The sequence below is a fragment of the Rhinolophus ferrumequinum genome, chromosome 20, assembly GCF_004115265.2.
Source record: "Rhinolophus ferrumequinum isolate MPI-CBG mRhiFer1 chromosome 20, mRhiFer1_v1.p, whole genome shotgun sequence".
Taxonomy (NCBI): domain Eukaryota; kingdom Metazoa; phylum Chordata; class Mammalia; order Chiroptera; family Rhinolophidae; genus Rhinolophus; species Rhinolophus ferrumequinum.
In genome coordinates this window covers 29,318,650-29,342,241 of record NC_046303.1, presented here as the reverse complement: position 1 = coordinate 29,342,241, position 23,592 = coordinate 29,318,650, and the positions used below count along the sequence as shown (strand labels likewise).

At 39.4% G+C, this 23,592-nt stretch overlaps 1 protein-coding gene across 1 annotated transcript in view; it reads right to left on the bottom strand.

Annotated features, from left to right (window-relative positions):
* COL28A1 (collagen type XXVIII alpha 1 chain) overlaps positions 1-23,592 on the bottom strand; it is a 149,137-nt gene that overhangs the window by 40,445 nt on the left and 85,100 nt on the right. Inside the window, 2 exon segments of the mRNA XM_033088892.1 lie at positions 16,996-17,064; positions 19,034-19,102. Coding sequence (XP_032944783.1) covers positions 16,996-17,064; positions 19,034-19,102 — 138 coding nt within the window.

Here is a 23,592-nt window from a genome sequence, read left to right as displayed (position 1 = left end):
AAGCTCCAGGCCTCACTGATGTCTGCTTGCTAGACCTTTCACTTGCTAGCCATTTCAGAACCAAATCTATCAAATACGGAAATTCTACTCAGCCACATTTCTCTTCCTGGCTTTCCCTCTTTCCCTCACCACTCAGTCTTCCAAGTGTAGGATTTTTCTTCGTGTTCTGACCTTGTCTGTGCTCCCTGAATACTCTCATTGCCTTCGTGGGCAAGTCTGAGCCACCAAACACATCCAAGGAGTCTCCCCTGACCCGCCCTCCCCCAGCCAAGAGCAATACCCCATACCAACCCACGCCTCTCTTGTAGCACGTGTCTCCTAACAGGCTTGGATGCTCACAGCCTTTCTGTCCTATGTATCTTAAACTGCCAAAGTAGAGGCACTTCATCTTATTTATCTTTCTATCTTCCGAGGTACCTATTTCAGGTTCCTGCATATTGTACTGAGCTAGAGAGAGTGGATATAGAGGTAGGCTATCTTTTTTGGTAGAAGTTGCCTAGAGACCTTGCTCCCTAAACACTGTCTTATTTAGCCTCACAAACCCCCACAGGTACCTGGGTGCTTCTCTGGTGAATATGAGGCAAATTTCATGATACCTCTTTGGGGATTGATGTGGAAAAGAGATAACAACATAGAGATGCAGGGAAAAGCGCCAGCTGAGATTTCATGACGTGGGTCAGTGGAAGGTGGTGTTTATAAGAAGGTCCTCTGACCTGGAGTCTGGAGCTGAATCCGGGTCCACTTTAGTAGTAGCTACTGTGGCACTGGCCTCGGGTAGAGCTGAACAAAGCAGTTAAGGGGTTTACCTCATGTTAGAAAACTGCTGTGATTCACTGAAGGCTGCACAGGCCACTTCAGCCATCGTCAAGGGTGTGAGGACAGCGGGGGCTGGTGACCTGTGTGGCCATTCCAGCTTAACACAATAGGAACTATTCCTGACAATTCAAATGCCACTTTCAGAGGGGCAGAACTTCCTCATCTATGGAAACTTTTCTCTTGATTTTTCCCTGCAGAACTCTTCTAGACTGTCATCATAAGCTGTTCAATGATAACTTAAGAGTTCGCCTTGATAGACCACAGAACACCCAAAGGTGGTTGGCATATCTGAGGCCAAGAAACAGAATGCAATAATGTGAAAAGATCCACAAAGTTGCAGTCTCCTATAAAAACACACCTTTCAAGAAATCCAGTTATTAACAATGTTAACTCAGGTTTAATTGCATCGTGCTGTGTCAAACAAGGAAACACCTGAGTTGAAGTTTAGCAGTAAAAGAGACAAATATATGTATAATGAAATTATATTCACAAATTTTTATAAGCCTCGACTCATGCTCATAGTGAAGTAGAGAACCACATCAAAGGATTAGCAACAGCAGAAAAATTCACAGGTAGGCAGATTTCAGTTCAGCGTAAAGAAGGAAAGTAAAGCCTACCAATTACAGTAATGGGATAAGCCTTTCAAAACACAATGAAATGGAAATACTAAGACAAGTATGGGAAAATATAAGAACATTCACTGCAGCATGATTTAATGAAGAGAAATATATAAATTATGTTACATCCATATAATGGATTAGTATGTAGCTGTTAAAAAACACAGTAAATCTTTATGTATTGATTGGGAAGGCCATTCGTGGTCTATTAACTGGGGAGGGGATGGGGTTTGGGGAAATTATGTACAGAATGATTTTAAAGGCTATTTTGCTGTATATGTGTATGGTTACACATGTAGTTGAAAATATGGAAGCTACACACCAAACTGCAAACAGTGGCAACCTCTACAGGGTAGGACTGAAGGGAAAGAGAATTTTCACAACTTTGCATGATTATAAAGTATCTGGATTTGATGCAAGTACGCATTATTTTCATTTTAAAAAGTAACAAAGCTTCTTTAATTTGTAATAAGTCATTGGAAAACAAACAAGGAAGGAAAAAAAAAAACTTCCATTCCCTGTCCAAGCAGAGCCTGGATGGCCAGATGCCCATTAGAATGTCATAGAACAGACCCTTATGTTGAATGGGAGGGGGATTAGTAGAAGCCCCTTCTAATTCAAAAGCCCAAGGACAGCCTCTAACAACAACTTTTTCTTTGGCATCATGAATATTCCCTTGTTCACTAGGTCTTTCCCATCAGCATACAAGATACCATCTTAAATAAAAACTTCCTTAATCTCATATGTATTACTCCTTTACGCCATTTTGTGTTCCCCTTTTCAAACATGTTGCCCACAGCTCTGTCTTCACTTTTGTCTCACCATTATCTCTTTTTAAAACTTTTTATTTTAAAATAATTTCAAACACAGAAAATTACAATAATAATGCAAATATTTCCCATATTTGTTTCACCCAAATTCATCAATTAAGACTTTTCCATATGCTTTACTTTCTCTCTCTCTCTCTCTCTGTATGTGTGTCTGTATACATGAATGTGTGTGCGTGTGTGTGTACACACTGCTCTTGTCAAGGTCACCAATGACTTCCATGTTGTCAAATCCAATGATCTATTTTCAGTTCTCACCCAATGAGCAATGAAAGAGCTGACCACGCCCTCCTCATTAAAACGCTTTCTCTCTTGCTTCCGGGAACAACTTCCTCTTGGTTTTCTACCCCACGAGCGACTACTTCTCAGTCTCCGTTGCTATGGCCTCTTCATCATACAATATGCAGGAGGGCCCAGAGCGCTGTCCTCGGATCTCTCATCTTCTCTACACTCACTCCCCACCTGTTCTCTTCCACTCTCAAGACTTTAAATACTATCTCTGTATTATTAAATCAAATTTATATTTCTTGTATTGATCTCCCCTCCAAAGTCTAGATTTCTATCCCCAAATACCTACTTAATAGCTTCACTGGAGGTTTAGCTTTACATGTCCATATCTAAATTTCAGATTATGTGAACTGATTTCTTACACGTACCCATCCCCATTTTCCTATATCTCTTCCACCTCAGAAAATGGTATCCTTCCAGTTGTTCAGGCCAAAAGTCTTAGCCATCTTTAACTCCTTTATTTTATACCTCACATCCAATCCAGAATCCAACCACCATCACCACCCTGGGCTAAACCACCACCATCTCTCACCTGTACTTTGGCAATATCTTTCTATCGCAACTTGTTGTCTTTGTATCCTCATAGTCTGTTTGCTACATGCTGCCAGAACCATCCTTTTAAACACGATTTATGTCAGGTTACCTCTCTGGGCAAAGCCCTTTAATGGCTTCTCATCTCACCTCGCGATTCGCTGCATTCCACTCATCCTGTCATTGATGTTCCTCCAGCATGCCAGTCCAAGGGTTCACAGCCCAAATCCCTAATTAACCACTCCCCCCAATTCCTCCTACCCACTGCCTAAGCTTCTACTCCACTTTTTAACATAAAATTATGTTACATCCATGTAATGGATTACTGTATAGCTGTTAAAAATATAGTAAATCTTTATTGATTGGGAAGACCATTCACGCTCTATTAACTGTGCAGGGGGACAAGTTGGGGAAATTATGTATAGAATAATTTTACAGGCTGTTGTACTAAACAAGTGTATGTTTACGCATGTATTATAGTTGAAGGTATGGAAGATACACATCAAGGATGGAATGTCAAGGGCTAGGAATGCAGAGTGAAGGAGGACAAAGAACACGGCCAGTAAGGGACTGTCTTTGACAAAATAAGCAAGAGCAGGTGGTGAAGGGATTCTCCCAATGGGAGAAGTGTTGCCCTGAGTCTTTCGTTCCTTAATTCATACTTTAGAATCTACCATCAATATAGCTGGTTACTCTAGGAAACTGTTTGTTTTCCACATTGGCTGATGTTATTAGAATTTAGTTCCAGTCCATGGTTTCATCAGCAAAGTAACCAAGGTTAAGCTTGAGGACGTTTTGTTTCTTCTTATCAAGGCTGGTTGCAGTAACATTAATATCCTATGCAATGAGAAGTGGTAAATTATAAATACACGTATTCTGTGGCTCAGACAAAATGGGCTCATTTCGGTGTGTGATATATGGATTTAGTCTTATTACTTCCCAGTGCCATCACATATACCACTCTTTTTCTAATACTTTCAACACAAACACATTGCACTACTCAGATGGCATATGAGAGAATGTATGCAGCAGACGTCTCAGATTGAAAGAAAATTGCTTTATAAAGATGTTTATAGACTCAGACTACGTAGACTTGTAGTTTTTACTGTTATTGAAATAAATATCAAGTCAAAATATTTTAAAAATCCATCTTATTCTTTATAAGGTAAAGAGCTAATAGAATCAGTCAATCCATAGGTTCCTATTTTCTTCTCCACCGTATGTTGTGATTTTTTTTTTCTAAATGGATATAAGGGAATGCAGATAAAAACTCTATAGAATCCAATCTGCAGGTATAGGTCCTTTAGCCATCACAGTCACTTCTATCCCCAGTGCCTAGCACATGGTAGTTGTTAATATTTGTTAAATGAATGCTCTGGAAGATAGGCAAGATAATAAATATTGAGAAAGGATACAGACAGGCGTCATTCATTTTTTTTATTAGCTACCTAATGTGGGCCAGGTATATGTTAGGTCCACAGGATACAAAAAAAACAAAACCAAAAAAAATAAACAGAATATCCGCTAATCTCACATAGTTCACTTATCTGCTGTTTAGATAGGAAAACAAATACAATATAAAGTAAGAAGTTCTATGATGGGGATTATTAGGCAGTGTGCCATGGAAACACAAAGGAATGCAGGTTTAATACAGGGAAGGCTTCTGGAGGAAGTGCTACATCATATGAGCCCTGACATATGAGAGTAAAAGAGTGAGCCTGTTGAAGTGGGGGGTGAAAGGGATTTCTCCAAGAAGAGGGAACAGTATATGCTAAAACACTGGGGTCAGGGAACATGGCTTTCACCAGAAACTGAAAAGCCTTCAGGATGACTAGATCTTTGAGAGCTGAGAGAATGAAGAAGACCTGAGATTGGGTGCCCAGATCATATGCAGTCATGCTAATTTTTGAAGCTGATCTCTTTGGGTACATGTTAAAGACTCTTTAGATGTATTTTCTTGATATAAAAATATATAAAGGTTTTTTAAATTATAAAATAGAGTTGGGGAAATGTATTCACATTTACATCATACTCTGGATAAGGGTTTAGTTTATTAAGAAGTACACTCCAGAAAGTTTTCTAATGACCAATAGAAGGCAGACACCTCTTTTGCTGGACTTTGGCAGGGAAGTCAGGTAACAACACGTGGTACTTCTGTCATATATATATGTCCTGAACTACATAATTTCACCTATAATATCTCCATATATAATGATCATAGATTGAGGAGAAATAGGGAGGAAAGGGAGAAAGGCAAAAGAAAAGAGGAAAATTCTACCTTTGTTCTCTCTGAATGCATACTGGAAACTGTATCTAGGGTTAAGATTTTTTATTTTTGTGCCACAGTCCAGATATAAAGATAAAGGACTGTTCAGTGTGGTTCAAGATCTTAAGATTCAGTTGGTAGGCTTGCAATCAGATTTATATATCTGGCATCAATTTTGTCAGAATGTTTTCTACTAGATGTTTCTGCTTTCGGACACAGGCCATTAGATAGAAATCCTTTCTAGGCAGTTAAATTTATGTGACTAGATTATTAGATTTTTAAATGCCATTTGTAATTTCCTGGATCCCTGAATAGCCTCCTTAGTTCAACCTGACCTGCTACAGTCTATCTTCAGTCCAGCATGACAGTGATTCTTTAAAAAGTAAGTCAGACCATACCATGCTATGGTCGAAACCCAGAAAAGAGTTCCCCACTTCACTCTGAAGAGAAGCCTGTCATGATAAGGGCCTATATGGTTATATGGGACTGTTCTTCTCCGTCTCTCTGGTTCCTCCGACCTCATGGTGTTACCTCCCTGGGCATAAACCGCTCTACTCTCTTCTTGCAGGCACCACTTTCTGCTCTTCTCTTCTTTGAAAGTACCAGGAACCTTCACCATTACACGGCCTTGCACAAGCTTCTCTCTCTACCTGGCTGCTGCTCTTCCCTCAGAAACCCACAAGGTTCCCTCCCTTACCTCCTTCAGGTCGCTGCTCAAATGTCATTGTCTCATGAAGCCATTCCACTTAAAACTTCATCACAACCCTCCCTCCCTTTTGTCACACAGCAGCCTACCTGTCTGTCCCTTCGTGCCTACCCCTAAAGAAAGAAGAGTCTGTGACACTGATCCTTTCAGGGACTTTGCTTCACCTTTGTGCTTACATCTTATGTCTCCCTGTTTGGCCCCAGAGGGTGACTGGTTAGTCAATAACGGGTAAGATTCCTCAAGGGAGGAACAACCTAAGACAGGCACAGTCACATAGGGGCCATCAGGAGAACTCACAGGGTTGATAGAGGTGGGCATAGATCCCCACCTTCCCCCATCTAAGGAGAGCTTCTGCCTCTGTGGCTACATTCCTTCCCACAACCTGCTTGGGAAGAGATTCAATGATGTGATAACATCAGTTCTCCTTCTATTCTTATCAATAAGTTTCAGCATAAAGGTTTTGTCCCTTGGGGAGGTGCATACAACAATTACTAATACATCATGGTACTTTCAGTACCGGCCTTGCTTGCAGGCAAGGGTGATTGGTTTGAATCAGTTTTCTGGTATGCTGTATGAGACTCACAGACCGTGGAGAAAACAATGCTACTTCCTTGTGTGTACATCAATAAAAGCCACAGGGTGGCCCGATTCGGGGCTCTCAGTCCTCTGAGGCTGGGAGACCCTTGGCCCCTAGTGCATAAATCTCTTGTCTTCAGTTTCTTTCTTAACCCTTTGCCACCCTTTATCGTTCTCTCACTGACCTTGTCATGCTGGACGCGACACCTCCCCCTTACCCTACATTCCTTTTTTGTGCCACAGCAGTTTTCATCTGCAAACATACACTGTAACTTATTATATTTCTTGCCAACAGAATGCAATTTCCATAAAGGCAGGAACCTTTGTCTCTTGCTCATGATACATCCCATGCACCTAGAACACAGCCTGGCCTTATCTACTTATACTCAATAAATACTTATGGAATGAACTGCCAAAATAAAATTTTATACAGCTAGCCAGGATGGAATATTGGTGTCAATACCCTTAATTTTGAGCAGAAAGAAGATCTGATTAAAAACAAAATTGTACATAAACTTATTTTTCTTATAGGCAGCACAAAAACAGATTCTATTTTGAAGGGCACATTAGCATTACTCATCGCAGTCCTGGCGAAGAGTCTGTGTGCACTATTTTTTAAGTATATACATAGCAAGAAAATACAGCAAATGTTTACTTTATGAAATCACCACAGTAAGGTAATTAAAGAAGGAAGGACAGATTGAGGTCTGGGGAAGATTTATTTCTTTCTAAAACTAGCATAATAATCACAATGGGAACTATTGACTCATCAGATGTTATTTTAAAACCAACAGAAGCCAGTTGGAGAACTTTCAGAAGACTAGTATTCTAATGGATTAAAAATCTATTTTCTCCTTTGAAATTTAAAAGACACTATTTAAAGGCATAACTGCATATGCCAAAAAACTTATAAAAGCTCACCATCTTTACACCAATGAGTAGGAATTGATAATGAATGTGTTAGTACTACTCTTTAAATATCATCTCTACCATATGAACTTACAGGAAAATCTGTCCATTTCCAAGGCTTAAACTTCCTGGTAAACACTACAAAGGTTGTGAAAATCTAATAACTGGATAGCATTTGGTCTCATTTATTTCTAATTTAGTTATTAACTTAAAGGGACCATGAACAAGTAACAACATTGCATAATGATTGCCTGGTTTGGTGACAAGCAATGGTGGGTTACGTTTCCTTCCCCTTAGTTCTTTGATCTATTAATATAAGTCTTTAAAAGTAAGACCTAGATTATACAAATCAAGGATTTATCGTTTTCATACTCTGATTATCTACTGAACATGTAAAGAACCATGAGATACAATACCCTTTGGCTTATTGGTATCAAACAAGTACATTTCCTTTTGTAGCATTCATTGTGATCCTGTTGTATTGTGGCAATAGATAATTTGATCACAAAGATATACTTTCAAGAAAGCCAAATGCAGCACTTCAGGTACACTTCTACCTGTTAGGTCAACCAAGTGTACCAACGTGTAAGAGTAAGGTACTTCCACTACTAAACACTAGGATTTTTTTTGCGGGGGGGAGTATGTATATATTTAATGTATATATATAAATGTATGTATATAAAATTTCACATGTTTAGAGTTCTCTTAATGATGAAATTCACTAATTTTTTATTGAATTAAATCATACACAAACAACTTTACCATCATCACTATATAACCTCCATACATTCTTTAATTACTCATTACTTGTTCATTCATTAAACAAATATTTATTAAGCGCCAACTATATATCAAACACTCTGCTAGATGCTAGGAAATTAGAGATGGATAAAAGAAACAAAGTCTCTGCTCTCAAAGAGCTTCTTTTACCAAAGAAGATAGATAATAAACAAGTAACCAAAGCAATATTCTCATATGATGATAGTTCTATGACAGTAATAAAACAGACAATCTGATAGAATCATTAAGGATGGGGTAGAGATGGAATGGTGTGGTTAAGAATGGTCTCTCTAAGGAGATAACATCTGAGCTAAGATTTATATGAAGATAAGGAGGCAGCCATGTCAAATGCTAAAGTAGGAGAAACAATAGTGCAAAGGTCCTACAGACCTTCCTACAGAAGGAAAAGAACTTTCTTTTTGAAAAACAGAAAGAAAACCAGTATGCCTTGATTGTACTGAAATAAAGATGCAAGATAAAGTCAGAGGGGGGACAGCATTCAGATCATATACAGCCTTGTAGAGGTTTTCCGTTTTTCTTTTCTTTCCATTCCTTTCCTTCCCTTTCCTTTCCTTTCCTTTCTCTTTCCTTTTCTCTCCTTTTTTTTCCCTTTCTTTCTTTTTAAAATATTATAGGAAGACTTTAGAGGCTTTTGAAGCACAGAAGCATACGGTCTGAAATTTTTCTCTAAAAGAATACTTTATATAATGACTATATCAATTTTAAAAACTCAGAACATCTAGAAATAAAAAATATATAACTGAAGTTAAAAATTCAATTGACTGGTTAAGCAACAAATTCAACACAGCTAAAGAAAGATTTAGCAAACTGGAAAACAGACTAGAAAAATATCTTCCATAATGTAGCTCAGAAAGACAATATTGAAAATATGAATAGGAGGAAAGAATAAAAAGGTTTAACTAATTGCAGCGCCAGAAAGACAGAGAGGGTATGGGGTGGGGAAGACTGGATCAAATTGCTTCAGCTTACTTACTGAAAAGGTAAGGCACAGAATTGTACAGGAATGATTTAAAAACAAAACAAAACAAACAAACAAAAAAACTAGTCCACAGAATCAGGAATTCCAACAATCTAAAGCAGGATAAATAAAATGAAATCTACATTTAAATACATCATAGTGAAACTGCATAACACCAAATAAAAAGAGAAAGTCTTAAAAGCCACAGAGAAAAGAACAAATTATCACCAAAGGAAACGTTAGACTGACAGGTAACTTCTCCAAAGCAATAATGGAGGCCAAATGACAGGAAAATCTTCCATGCACGGAGAAGAAAAACTGTGCACCTAGAATTCTATACTCAAAAAAAATATCTTTTAAGAAGGTATTAAGGAGGCATAAATATAGCTTCAGGCAAACAAAAATGGAGAGAGGTTACGTTAGTAAATCTGTACTAAAGGAAATTCTGAAGAATCCAAGTTAGGCAGAAGGAGAGTAAGTAGTTACAGTCTGAGATGAAAGACAGATTAGAGAGGAAGAGAGTGGTAAATAAGAGTGTGGGTAAGTCTAAATAGACAGTGAATGTATTAAAAAAAAAAAGTCTTGAGGGATTGAAATTTAATTAAAATATAAAACAACATGAAATATAAAACAACAATATGAAATTTAATTAAAATATAATAACATTAGGGTGGGGGTAAATTGAATTAAACTGAGTTATTGTAGTAACCAGAAAGTTGATATTGGTATTTCATAAGGTAAATGTGAATATTCTTAATAGTAAATATTGAAAAAAGAGGTAAAATAATATGTAAATTCCAAACTAGTAAAGGGAAAAATGCAATGGTTAAAAAATTAATAAATCTTTAAAAGGGTAAGAAAAGATTTTTAAAAAGAAACATAGAATAAATGGGACAAATTCCCCAAAATTGGATGGTAAATACATTTACAAAATCTACTAATTGCAGTAAATGTAAATTACCAAATGTTCCTGGCTGAGGACAAAATTGTCAGACTAGAGTTTAAAAATCCATATACATGTTGTCTAAGGGAAAAGTGTAAATAAAAGGATACAAAAAGGCAGAAGTGAAAGGATGAAAGTAGATCGCCAATAACATATAACCAAAGACAGTAACTACATTAATTTCAGGTAATAGAAGACTTTAATGTCAAAAGCTCTACTGACCAGTGTCCTAAAAATGTCATCAGAACCGGCTTCCTGTTCTCTTTCTTTTATTTCCCTTTTTCCTCTTTCCTCCTAAATCCTCCTCTCTGTCTCACAAGTGGATAATTTTTCTGCCTGCTTGTCATGCAGGGCGGCCTGCGGGGCCTCTGGTCCCGCTCCCCACATAAGAACGCAGGACATGGTGAGGCCAGAAAGGAACACCAACGGAGCCATAGATAGGGGAGTCATACCACTATAGTCTCACTGGCTGCATCTGCCTCTCGGCAATCCACTCTCACTAGCTCAGCCACCATCTTCTTGCTAGCCCCCATTTTCTGCTAGTTAGCCACGGCAGTTATATTAGTGGCCAGTGGCTCACTGGTTACAGCTGACGGCCAACTAGCCACAGCTGATGGCCATCCAATCACAGTTGATGGCCATTTACTACCTGAGCCAGCACCTTCCACGTGAGGCCGCGAGCCTGGAAACTGCACTCCTGGCTCTGTCCCCACACTGCTTCTCTCCATCTCAATAATCTATGCTCTTCTCATTCACTTTGGCTCTCCTAGGGAAGAGTGCTCACCAACTGGGCGCACGATTCCCACCCTGATAACGTGAGAAGTATCTCTGAAGAACTAATGATTGAAGAATTTTTCACAGGATGCTAGAAAGATTATCTGGGCCTAGCTTTATCGTAGTTTGTCGGTTTGAGCCACCAATACCCAGAAAACTCCATATTCTTTGTGTTGTTAGGGATTGTCTGAGTGACCTTGAATAGGCAACTACCTCATTTCCCTTCACTTCTTATATTTAAAATGAGAAATCTCGGTAAGCAAAGGTACTGATAATAAAAAGCCAATATTTGTAACGTTCTTAAGGTACTTACTTGTAAGAGCAATAAAAACAGCCTAGATGACAGAGCAGCTGGCTACTCATCGACTTGTCACAGAGGTGGGCAGTACAGACGAGTACGTATGTCCTTCAACGTGCCAAACTACAAGAAACTCGATAAGCCTTTGAATGTGTGACGAGCATAGTGGTGATTACAGCCACACACAGGGGAGCTACACGTGCCAGCCCAGATCCAGCTGTAATTTTGAGTCTTAACACTTGCCAATTGTTTTCCAAAGGTCACTAAGTCCAACCCCTGCCTTCTGACAGAACTGCACTCAGGGAAAAGGAGGTGATCTTTCCTACTACTTTCTTTAAAAAAATTAGATTATCAGGAAAAAAAGACCTCACTGCATATATCACACATCTCGAAGGGCCAACTTTTCATTTCAACATGAAAAAAAAAAAAATGTAAATGGCATTTCCTTTTGAAAGTCTCAAACTGATCACTTTCCTCTCTCTGACATCTACCCTGATTGATTCCTACCCTCAGGGAGGCTGCGTACAGAAGCAGCTGAGTGACCGTGGATATCTAACTTCTCTGTGCCCTCGTTTCCTACAGCCTACCTCCTAGGCTGGTGAGGCTTGAATAAGATAGTACATGGAATTTAGAGAATGCATTACGGCCCTGCTTCTCTCCTCAAGCTCAGTCCTCTGAGTAGTAAAAGTACCTCTTCCCTTGAAGAAAGGAGAAGGGGGAAAATATATACTAGTAAATTCATGAGAAATACCATAAAGATGGCAGCAGCATCTAAGGGGAATTTATCTATGTGTCCTTCACTCAACTTGATTTCATATGGACAATATCTGTTACAAGAATGAACAGGAATAAATAGATAGTAATTATGTCTTTACATATTAAGTAGATATGAGGGGGTGAGTAGTAGGCAGGAAGGGAGGGAGGGAGGAAACCACGAAGGAAGGAAGGGGAGAGAAAAAGTCAGAACAATTTAAAACGTCAGCCTGCTTACCATGATTATAAAGTACGTACTATTATAGCATGATGAGTACTTTTAGTATATAACTGCTCAAATGAAATGTTTCATATAATTTTCTATCTTTTGGTGATAATTGAAATCTTTTTTTTTTTTTTTTAATATTCAGCATCAGCACGTGGCTTGGGATACTGTCTTTGTTGCCAAGTCTTTAGTCCTTTTGACATTTCTTTTGAAATTGAGGAAACAATAGTAAACCATGGGGGCATGATCCAATATTTACTTTGGATAAAAACGATTTAGGAGTTCGTTTTTCCTTTTACGTTCCTGGCAGTGTGTGGAGCGTGCTAGAAGTCAGTCCGACTTCTGTGATCGTCACTAGCCATTGCACAGAGCTGTGTTCATGGTTAACAGACAATAAACATCAGCTGGTGATGATGAGTCAAGCCCCACGAAACTGAGAGCCTAAAGTTGCCATTCCAATTCTGATTTGGAGACGTGGCTATTAAAAAGGGGAAATTTAATAAAGAGATTGAAAAAGGAAAATACCCTCCCATACCCTCAGATTCAGCTACAGAAATTGAAAAAACCAACCAACAACAACAAAAAAAAAACCACCCTTTTTCCTAATTGGCTGGAAGGAATGAAAGTGATTTGTCCCAGGAGGAAAATGAAAAGTGTGAACCAGTCAGAGAAAAGTACAAATGGCCTTAGAGCCAGCCCCAGTTAATTAATGCACACTCTGCCTAACCTATACAACCTGTATATAAAATACTGTGGACTCAGTGCTTTGACTTTGGTTTGTAACCCACATCGTTGTTTTTAATTTGGTTTTAAAATAATAGAGTATAAAGGTATGGGGATGCCTTCAATGTCTGAAACTAGGATTGTGGATTTTAATGACCAGAATTAACTTTCCAGAATTAACTTTTAGCCACAGCCCTCCCCTGCCACAGGTATCTTGGCAGGTGTAATGTCAAAACACCAAACTATTTTAAAGTGTAAACTGCCCACATGGTTCCGACAACTCCTTTCTATGTAGAGAAATCATTGTGGGAATTAGGAAACTACAATACAGGAAAAGTATTAGAAGTTAATTCAAAGATGGTCTCTGGTGTAAGCACAGATACAACCTATGTCGTGCTGTTCACTATATTCCTTACTGTTTCAATTTAATTTCTAAGGTGTGTTCAGGTTGAATGCAGTGATGGTACTATTACCATGGTTGGCTTTGTTTTCTGTTTTTGATGCTATTAGTTTGTCTGTTGTCAGGCGGGGGAAGAGAACTTTAAATTGAAAGAACAGAAAGTCATTAAAACGTGTGTGTACTGCTCCCTTTGTAATACTAACAACATCACAGTCATGGCTATAAGTTTAGAAAACTAGAAAAACTTCCCATTGTCAGTACCTCTTAATCTTTCTGTAAGTGTTTGCAACTTAGTATAAACCGAACCTAACCCTGACTTTTTATAAGTGGGACTCTTTTTCCCCTTAGCTCAATTTCATTTCAATGAATTAATCATTTCGACTTGGCCTTTAAAGGGGCCAGTTTTCCATGCTGTAATAGGCCCAATCTAACCAAAACTCCAGTCAAACAGATTCTGAAAACACTTTCAAATGAATCAGATCACAGGTAGGAGCCAAACGGAAGGATGGCAGGCTTCGCGTGAGATTGCCACTAGAGTATGCTGACATTCTTTCAAGTTTTAGCCTTTCTAGTGAAGGGACACCAGAAGGTGGCAAAGACACTACCTGAAGCAGTTGAAAGAGCGCTTGGAGTTTACAGAACCACAGTTACTGCAACACAGCTGAAACAAACAAAAAATTTACCTAAGAAATGACCTTAACTTTTTCATTGAGCCAAGAATCTTCAAGGGTCTACCCTGAATTTCTAAGCAGAGCACTTTGGTGGGAGAATCCATTTTCTTTCTGTCTGTCCTATCCCAGGCCTTGCAAGCTGGGCTGACCCACTGACCACCACACCCTTGCTGGTCTCAAATACTAATGGCATCCCAAGAACTCCCCTAGGATTCCAGCCCTCCCTTATTCCCACAGGGGTCTTGTTTATCTCCTGACACTGGGCTCTTCATGCTAGCCCTGCCTCCCTCCTTGGATGCCACGCCCATCTCTCCCCAGCTTTTGAACCCACAGCTCTCCCACCAGGTTGCAGGTGTCTTTTATTCACTGGCCCTGACTTTGTCATAGACAGAAATGAACATTTCCTGTTCCTTCCCTGGTCCCACTGAACCTCAAGCCTTGTCTAGCTCTTTATCTGGTACTCAGCTTATCTGCTTAAAACAATTTCTACATTATTCACTGATGCTCCTGAAGCTGCTAAAATAAGTAAGAAGATATCAAGGCTCTAAGGTTTTCTTTTCAGGATAGGATAAAACAAATGATAGCACTGAACCCAGTGTTTGTGGGCCCAGGTGACTGGCTCACGGCATTAGCAGAGGGACTAGTCATTCTGGCAGTTGCCATGGAGACCACTCTTGTTTCCTGTTCTCTTCCAGAACCACCAACGTACCTCAGAACGACAAATAACTTTAAAATTTTCATCTTTCCTAGAAATAGGTTAAATTATATGTGGTCGTAGACGTGAGCTCGTCACCAAACTTCTGGTTCCCTTCTTCCTGGCCACACAGCTTGACTAGCTTCCCATGAGATTAGTTCTCACCAATAATATGTGGTCAGAGGTGATGTGTGTCACCTCTTGGCCATGACTTTTAAGAAGCAGGTGTGCCTCTTCCACACTCTCCCTTTCTGCTTGCTGGGTATAAAAGAGATCCAGCAGGTGGAGGAACCGTAAATGAAAGATGAGGTTCTTTGAAATTCTAGGTGGAAGAAAATTACCCACCAACCAGGTACACCCACACTGGCCTCTTATGTGGACAGAAACCTCTATTGTGTTTGAGCCATTGTACATTTTGGGGTCTTTTGGGTACTAAAGCCATGCCATACTAATTAATGCAACCAATATTTTATGTTTTACAGCACTGAATGTCAGATTATGCACCTTCATCCTGGAAAAAAGGAGAAGGACTAGCAGAAAGGGAAGAGAAGCAGGAAGGAATAATAATGTGAGTGACTACAAACATTTACTGCATACGTAACCATGTACCGAGCCTTATGTTAAATTATTATGCATACTGTCTCATTTAATTACATTTATTCCTCTGAGCAACTTTAGGAAATAGTACTAATATTATCCCCATTACTCAGAAGTGGAAACTGAGGCAGAGATGTAGGGCTCAGGAAGTCATGTTTCAAATCTTTTGACTTCACAGTTCTAGTTGAGTACCCACTACTGTGTTCTAGGCACTTTGTACAATTCATCTTCACAACACCTTGGAAAATAGGCTTTACATTTTAAAGATGAATAAGCTGAGGTGCAACAATGATAAATGATTTGTTCAAGGTTAGAAAGATTCAGGCAAAGGTCTGAGTGGCACTAACGCTCATTCTCGTTCCATCACAGCCTCGAGGTCAGAATATAGATAGAAGGGAGAGGTCAGTCCCGTGACCAGGGGACTACTGCAGTCATCATTATTTGTCAGCTTTGGAGACATTGCAATTTCTGTCAGATCGTGTTTACTGTTTTCCCCTAGCATGTCACTGAGACTATTCTTTCACACTGATAATAAACTGGCTCGGCCTGAAATACTAGTCAAGCCATCCTTTGCCACAGCCCACAGGGAGAGCTGCCTCAGTCAGGACTGGATCAGCCATGTTCAGGCCTAAACAAAGACGGAGAGCCAGGGGCGTGGAAACTCTTCCTTTTTATGGTTAAAGGGTTTCTGCCTAGCAGGAGTTGTAGTCCCAGTCCACAGATCTACCTCAGAATCCTAAAGTCATGCAGGGCCACTAGGAATCTTATTTTTATGAGGACCTCTGAGAAGAAATACTACGGGAATGTCAGGGCTGATCAGGATGCTGGAACGGACTTGAGCAAAGATAGAGATAGGGAAACTGGCAGGATTCTTGAGTGGAAATGACGAGTGCACAAAAGCCATTTGTGTCTGTCCCCACACTTGGCTTTTTAACCTGAATGGCCCACCCTCTCATTACAACCCTCCCGGCCCCTGAAGGGGCTGGCCCCTCAAGGGCTAGTTGACATCAAGGAATCCCTCAAGACCCAGCCCCACCCCTTCTCCCTCCTGCCTTGGCCTGGGGAATTACTGGCATATTTAGAGTCTAGGACAATGGTCCATGTTGGAGGCTCACAGTGGGACAAGATGGTGGCCGCATATAACCTCCTGGCTTGTGCATGAGCCTGAAGGACCAAGGCCACTTTGGGACCAAAGAGCCACAGTCCCCTAGTCATCCATACGACCAGTAGATATTTATAGTGAGAAAAGGCACAGAGGGCCCTGAAGGAGCTGGGATTCCTGCACGGCCAGCTGGGCCACTGCAGGGACAGCACAGGAACGACAGGAAGCTCTGTGGTGCCCAAGGTGGTGAGCCCATCATGGATGGTTTCAGGGTTTCCCAGGTCCAGGGCTGCCACGGCAGCAGCACAACAAATCACTGCAAAAGTTACATTTTTCATTCAGCAATTTATGTGATGTTTAGCGTTCATGAAACTAACGCACTTACACCTTCTGGATGTAATTCTAACAGCTAAGCGTATACTAAATTCATTTCCCAGTAGTGATACATTATCTACAACCTCTTTCCTCCATCACCCTGGTGAACTGAGAGGTGACTCTACCACAGTCATGTTCACTTACTTTAATTCCTTGTAATCCATAGCCGGGGGTGCCGGGAGGGCCAGGCAAGCCTTTCTGCCCAATATCACCCTGGGGGAGGAAGGAGAGAAATCAGACAAACGTAAGAAGATTTAGGGAGAAACAATATATTACAGCTCTTGGCTTTGTTCTTACTACTTCAGTCTATTCCGGACCTTCATCCACATCGCCCATAAACTACATTACATTTTATAGAAAGCAGTGGTGTTCCAAAATGTTGAAGCCTCAGAATCCTTTGCAAAAAATCTCGCACTTAATCCAAATATCAATAAGAGTGAGGCCGAGCTTGTTGGCATAAGCAAAAGGGTGGCCTTGTAGCCTTGTCTGCTTGGGCTCCTCTGGCTGCCCTACCACCAACCCCTCTAACCCCAGGGGCGTGTTTAGCCCCCTCACACACAATGCTCAGTCGCCTTTACTACCTTCCTCCATTTCACTGTGGCGTGCTAACTCTCCAGGGCTGCAGTTCAACATTCAGGGGATACTGGTGTGGATCACTGTTGAATTTTTAAAGAAATATGTAAATGAAGCAAAAAGTACATCCTTTCCCAGTGTGTGTTCCTTACCCTATAAGTGGACCCCATATTTCTTGAGGAAAAACTTCTGTGGTCAAATGAGATTGCAAAATGTTCCACATCGCGGTATGTGCCTCTCCTTAGAGATCCTAGCTCATATTAAAATAGTAAATCCTCTAAGAAGTCCCCCAATCGATTAGTTTAACTATCCCAGAAGTTCTCAAATTAACATTTGATAGAACAAGCTTTGAAGAAATGCTAGGTTAATATAAGTTACTTTGTAAGTCAGACCTTTTCTTTCCTGTATGAAATAAAAAGCTTTTTTTTCCTAATTGTAAGAGGAATACCTGCTCATTGCAAAAAAAAAAATAGAAATGAAGATGACACTGAAGAAGAAAAAAATACACGCATCTTCCCATCATCCAGTGATAACAACTACTAACTTCTTGGGGGAATCTTCATCCACATAAAGGTTAAAAATTAGTCCATTGCCTAAATGGAGTTGATGGACACACATACACACAATCTTAGTAATTCTGAGCTCCTTAGTAAAATCTTTGACTCATAAAGACTTTTTCCTTTCCTCTCTGATAACAAGGTTTTAATTCACTTCTGTGCAGTTTGGGCGTGAATACACCTACTTGAAGTTTGAATTTGTGATGGGTAGCTCATTGATGCCTGTTTTCTCTATGAACATGCCTGATACTCCTGTACCTTACTTTTTGAACAAATCAAAGAAATATTTGTTGAGCAAGTGAATGAACAGTTAAATCAGGGCTTCTCAGCCTGAGCACTATTGACATTTTGAGCTGGATAATTCTTTATTATGGGAGCCTGCCCTGTGCATTGTAGGATGTTTAGCAGTATGCGTGGCCAGTGGCACTCCTTCCCCAGCTGTGACACCCAGAAATGATTCCAGACATTGCCAAATTCTCCCCTGGGGTGGATGGAGAGTGGAGGACAAAATCTCCCTCATTGAGAAATATTAGATTAAAAGAATAAAAGGATGAATAATCACCGAATTGGAGGTGGCAAAAGGAAGAGAAATAGAAATGAGAGCAAAGAGAGCCAAAGGGAGTTTCTCTTACCTTCCGTGGAGACAATAAATCTGGACCCTCGCCCTGAGGCCCCTGACAGTGTACTACACACGTCTGACACAAGAGGTACATTAGCTGCTGAACTGTTAAAATGCCATCTGAAGCCCCTCTGGCCAAAGTTAAGATGCACTTCTTAATGATGCCTCTAAGGAACCTAGAAATATTTTGAGCACTGTGCAACCACTTCCTTAGGCGACACTAGCTTTCTAATTTCTTTTGAGGAAGAGAATGGCTTTATAAACTTAAACATTCTATTTACTCAGCGTTCATATGATGTGAGAAAAAAAGGCTTTTCAGCAGTAATCAAGACCAAATAAGGCAACACCAAAATGAACACCATGAAGTTCATGGTCTCTGTGTTGTCACTGATGGTCCCTGATCTTCACACACAGTACAGACCTGCGGACTCACCTTTGGCCCCTGAGTTCCTATTCCCCGAGGCCCAGAGGGGCCTGGAGGGCCTCTGACGCCAGGCTCTCCCTGAAAAGACACAATGAATAACAAGTGAGTGATTCAAAACCAAAAACAAAACAAAACTTTGCATTGCATATTTCATAGACAATTTCATATTAAAAATATATAAATTTTCATATTAAAATAAATTTAAACCCCAAATCCTTGAATTTGACTAAACTATGATTTGAGCCTTTTTCTCCTAGATCACTTTCCTAAACTTGACAAAGGGAGTGTCAGATCCCTTTGTTTTCATTTCTTATTGCCGGTTATGTATTCTGCAAGTCAACTGATAGGGTCCATTTCAAAGCAATCAAGTCAATTAACTTTTGGCAACCCTATATACCGTGTTTCCCCGAAAATAAGACCTAGCCAGACCATCAGCTCTAATGCATCTTTTTGAGCAAAACTTAATATAAGACCCGGTATTATATTATATTATATTATAATATATTATATTACATTATGTTATATTATATATTATACCGGTCTTATAGTAAAATAAGACCCAGTATTTATTATATTACATTATATTTATTATATTATATTATATTATATTATAGACCCAGTCTTATAGTAAAATAAAACTGAGTCTTATATTAATTTTTGCTCCAAAAGACGCATTAGAGCTGATTGTCCAGCTAGGTCTTATTTTCAGGGAAACACATTATATATACTTTTTGCAGAACTCCCTTCTCTGGAGTTTGGAAAAGTAATTACCGCCATTTTGAAAAGAGACATGAATAAAAATCAACCATGAAAAGACAGAACCTCATTCTGAGTTAGTTGCTCTTACTATTTTATGCAGCAAAGATTATGTTGCTTGAGTTGGGGATTGGCTGGGTGATACTTCCGCCACTAGAGCAGGTGGGACCACAGGGTCAATGCTATAAAGGCTTTTCAGGTTCTCCAAAGTGTGACAGTCATAATAGGCAACAATCACCGAAAAGTGGGGGGACCTGATTAGGGTAAGTCAGGCCCTGTGGTTAGAACTATGTGAGAAGTGCATGATGGGAAGAATCAGAGCAATAAACATCTCTTCATTAGCCACCTTCAATGTGCCCAACCCTGCACTAGGCATGTTCCTCTATGTCATTTGATATAATGTAGTATTTACAACCATCCAGTGTTACACTGATGACTAATTTACCGAACTCCTCGACCTCGGTAAATTCATCAGGTACATAGAAAATCATGTCATGGGGAAGACAGGGAAGGGAGACAAAGAAAGCGACGTCCCTATCACAGTGTCTAACACACAGCAGGCACCTGGGAATGTTAACTCCCCACCCCACCTGTCTTACTAAAGAGGAAACTACAGTTGGCCCAGCGCTGTACAACTAAGAAGCAAGGCTGGGAGGACGTGGAGAAATAGGAATTCTCATATGTTGCCGGTGCGGCCACTTTGGAAAACAGTATGGCAGTCAGTATTTTAAAAAGCTCATAGGTAAAAATTTATCTGTTAACTAGTCATTTCACTCCTATGTATATACACTTTAAAAAAGGAAAACATTGGTCCACACAAAGACTTACATACAAATCCTCTTAGCAGTCTTATTCATAATGACCCAAAACTGGAAACAACCAAAATGGCCATCCACTGGTAAATGGATAGACAAAATGTGGCACATTCAGCAATATAGAAGAATGACCTATGGAGACATGCTTCAACATGGATGAGCCCCAAACACATTATTTTCAAGAAAGAAGCCAGATGTATGAGACCACATATTGTCTGAGTCCATTTATATGAAATGTCCAGGAAAGGTAAGTCTATAGAGACAGAAAGTAAACAGTAAATCAGTGGTTGCCTGGAGTCAGGAATAGGGACTAGAGGAGGATTAACTGTAAATAGGCAGAAAAAGGGATCTTTTTCAGGGGAAGAAAATGTTCAAAAGCAGATTTATGGCAATGGGTTTACAGCTTCATAAATTTACTAAAAAAATCATTGACTTGTACACTTGAAATGGGTTGATTCTTTGACACATTAAATATGCCTCAATAAAGTTAAAAGAAAAAAGAAAAAAAAGAACCAGAGCCAGGTTTTGAACCCAGATCTCCCACTTCCTTTGTCCTAGATGTCCCGTTATGAGCTAAACAGGTTATAGCTTTCAACAGTGCAAAAATCATGAATTACAACAAATGATGAAATTGTTTATCTAGAAAAACAGCCCATCCTATTTTTTTTTAAAAAAAAAAACTTCACTTTCTACTTACAAATCCTAAAGTGCTTCTAGAGAAAACAAAGCCTTAAAAGAATGAGGAAAACTTTTTAACTATATTTTATTCCTGACAGTTCTTTTCATCTCTATTTTCAGAATTACAAATTCCCCTTTTGCTTACAGGCGACTTTATGATTCTTGTCTCCAGTCTCCATTTCTTCCTCTTACTATTTAACTGTTTTTGAGACCACAGGTACGAATTATCTCTTTAACATCTCTCTCCTTCTGACTCCCAACTTTGAGTGACTCCAAGTTTCTTCGAGCTTACATGATCTCATATTCACCAGCACAGAACACGAACTTGTCCTGTAATATATGCGTTGCTATTCTCTCTCTTTTCTGGAGTACCTCTGAAGTGCCGTTAAAGGGACTATCTGTAAGTTCACCGAGTAAGGGTCTCCAACAACACCTGACTGATTTACACACTTGCCACATTTTGAGTCGCTCCAACAAAACAGAACATAGGTAAACAGTGTTAAATAGGTTTTATCCAGAACCATTAACTATTTTGTCAAAAATAGTTGTCTCCTTAGCCTGGTCACCCTCAACCCCACCCAGATACAACAGATTCCTCTCTTGTGTTTGTTCACCTCTGCCCTTCCATGATGAGGTTACACACCTGATATGATATGGGGGGACTAAATGAAGTATTCTAGCTAAGAAGAACTGAACCTGTATCTGAACATGTGTCTAGATCCAACTACCAATTAAAAAAAGAAAAAACAGAGGATGGAGAAATATATTGAACACCACCATAAGGATACCATCAGCAAAATGCCATGTGTGGGTATCATCTGGATCCCAATTCAAACAAACCAACTGGAACACATTTATAAGACAAACTGGGAAATGTTAATGTTGGAAACTTGATGACACTAAGGAATTGTTAATATTTTTTAGATTTGCTAATGATCCTGCAGTTATATTTTCAAAAACAGCTCTTATATTAGAGAGACAACTGCTAAAGCTTTATAGGAGTGATGTCTGGGATTTGCTTCAGAATAATGCAGTTGGAGGAGGGGAATTGAGGAATGGTGTATACAGGTAAAGACTGATCACCTGTTGTGAATTCTTGAAGAGGTGTTGTGGGTAAACGGGAGTTTCCTAGGCTTTCTATTTTTGTATATGCTGAATCATTTTCATAATGTTTTTAATAATACATTTTTTAAAAATCCTTGAACAATACCCAATAAAAACCTCACGAGTGAGGGTGAGGAAAGGTTGCTGTGACATTCACCTTTAACAAGGAGAAGAATGTGAGATTTTAAAACTAGAAATTTGAGATAAAAGGAGCGATGCAATAGCATTAGTAGAATTTCCATGTGTTTCATGGATGCTTGGTATGTACAACAGGTTATATAATTTTCTTTTTTTAGTTAGGGACATGGTGAGAAGGCCGATGGAGATTTTTTTCATAAACTAGTATTTCTTTAAATTTGACAGTAATTCATGATAATTTTCTTGAGACAATTTTAGTGAAAAACTCCTCAATTAGTATTAATCATACAGACACACAGACACACGCCCCCTAGATGGGAGAGCAAGTGGGAAAAATAGTTGAAATAAGTTGTGAGTTTACTGTAGACCACCCTCGTCAATGTTTATTATTGCTATTCATTTTCTCTCTTATCCAAGTCCTTGTAACCTTCCCCATTTAAAAATGTCGAAGGCTAAATGCAATACGATAGCTGGCCCTGTGGACACCTTATATTGACCTTTAATATTTGAAGTTTGGCTACTGAGCTTTATAAGGGCATGAACCCATGTTATACATCATAAGTATGTGGTACTGCAATGTTTACCTCAAACGCGTTGTCCATTTTTATTTATATACTTGTTGACATATAGCTATGGTGTGTCTATCAAAATATTCTTTTATGTCTTTTGAGCTCTGCGAATATAATCTGATACAATCTGATAGATTTAAAATCAAGTTTTAACATATTCTGCAGAGGTTAGAGTTGGTCGGTAAGATGGCATTAGGGTAGTTTCTTGGTGTATATGTACCATGCTTTTCAATAGATGAGAATATCAGGCATTTAATGAGCTGTGTGAGTCCACAGAGATAGTGTCTTTTTACTATGGTGGAGTCTTAAAAATGTATTGCCTTTTGTTCCGGGAGCCATCAGGTGAATGAGTGTAAGAGGGCTGTGGTCAGGACACACTTCGCCATTTGACAGCTCCGATTCGGCCACAGTGCAGTACCAGTTGTACCTAAGAAGTGTGTTTACCACGATATTTTCGGTTTGATTGTCAGTGGATAGAGTGACATTCACAAATAAAAAGTATTACAGC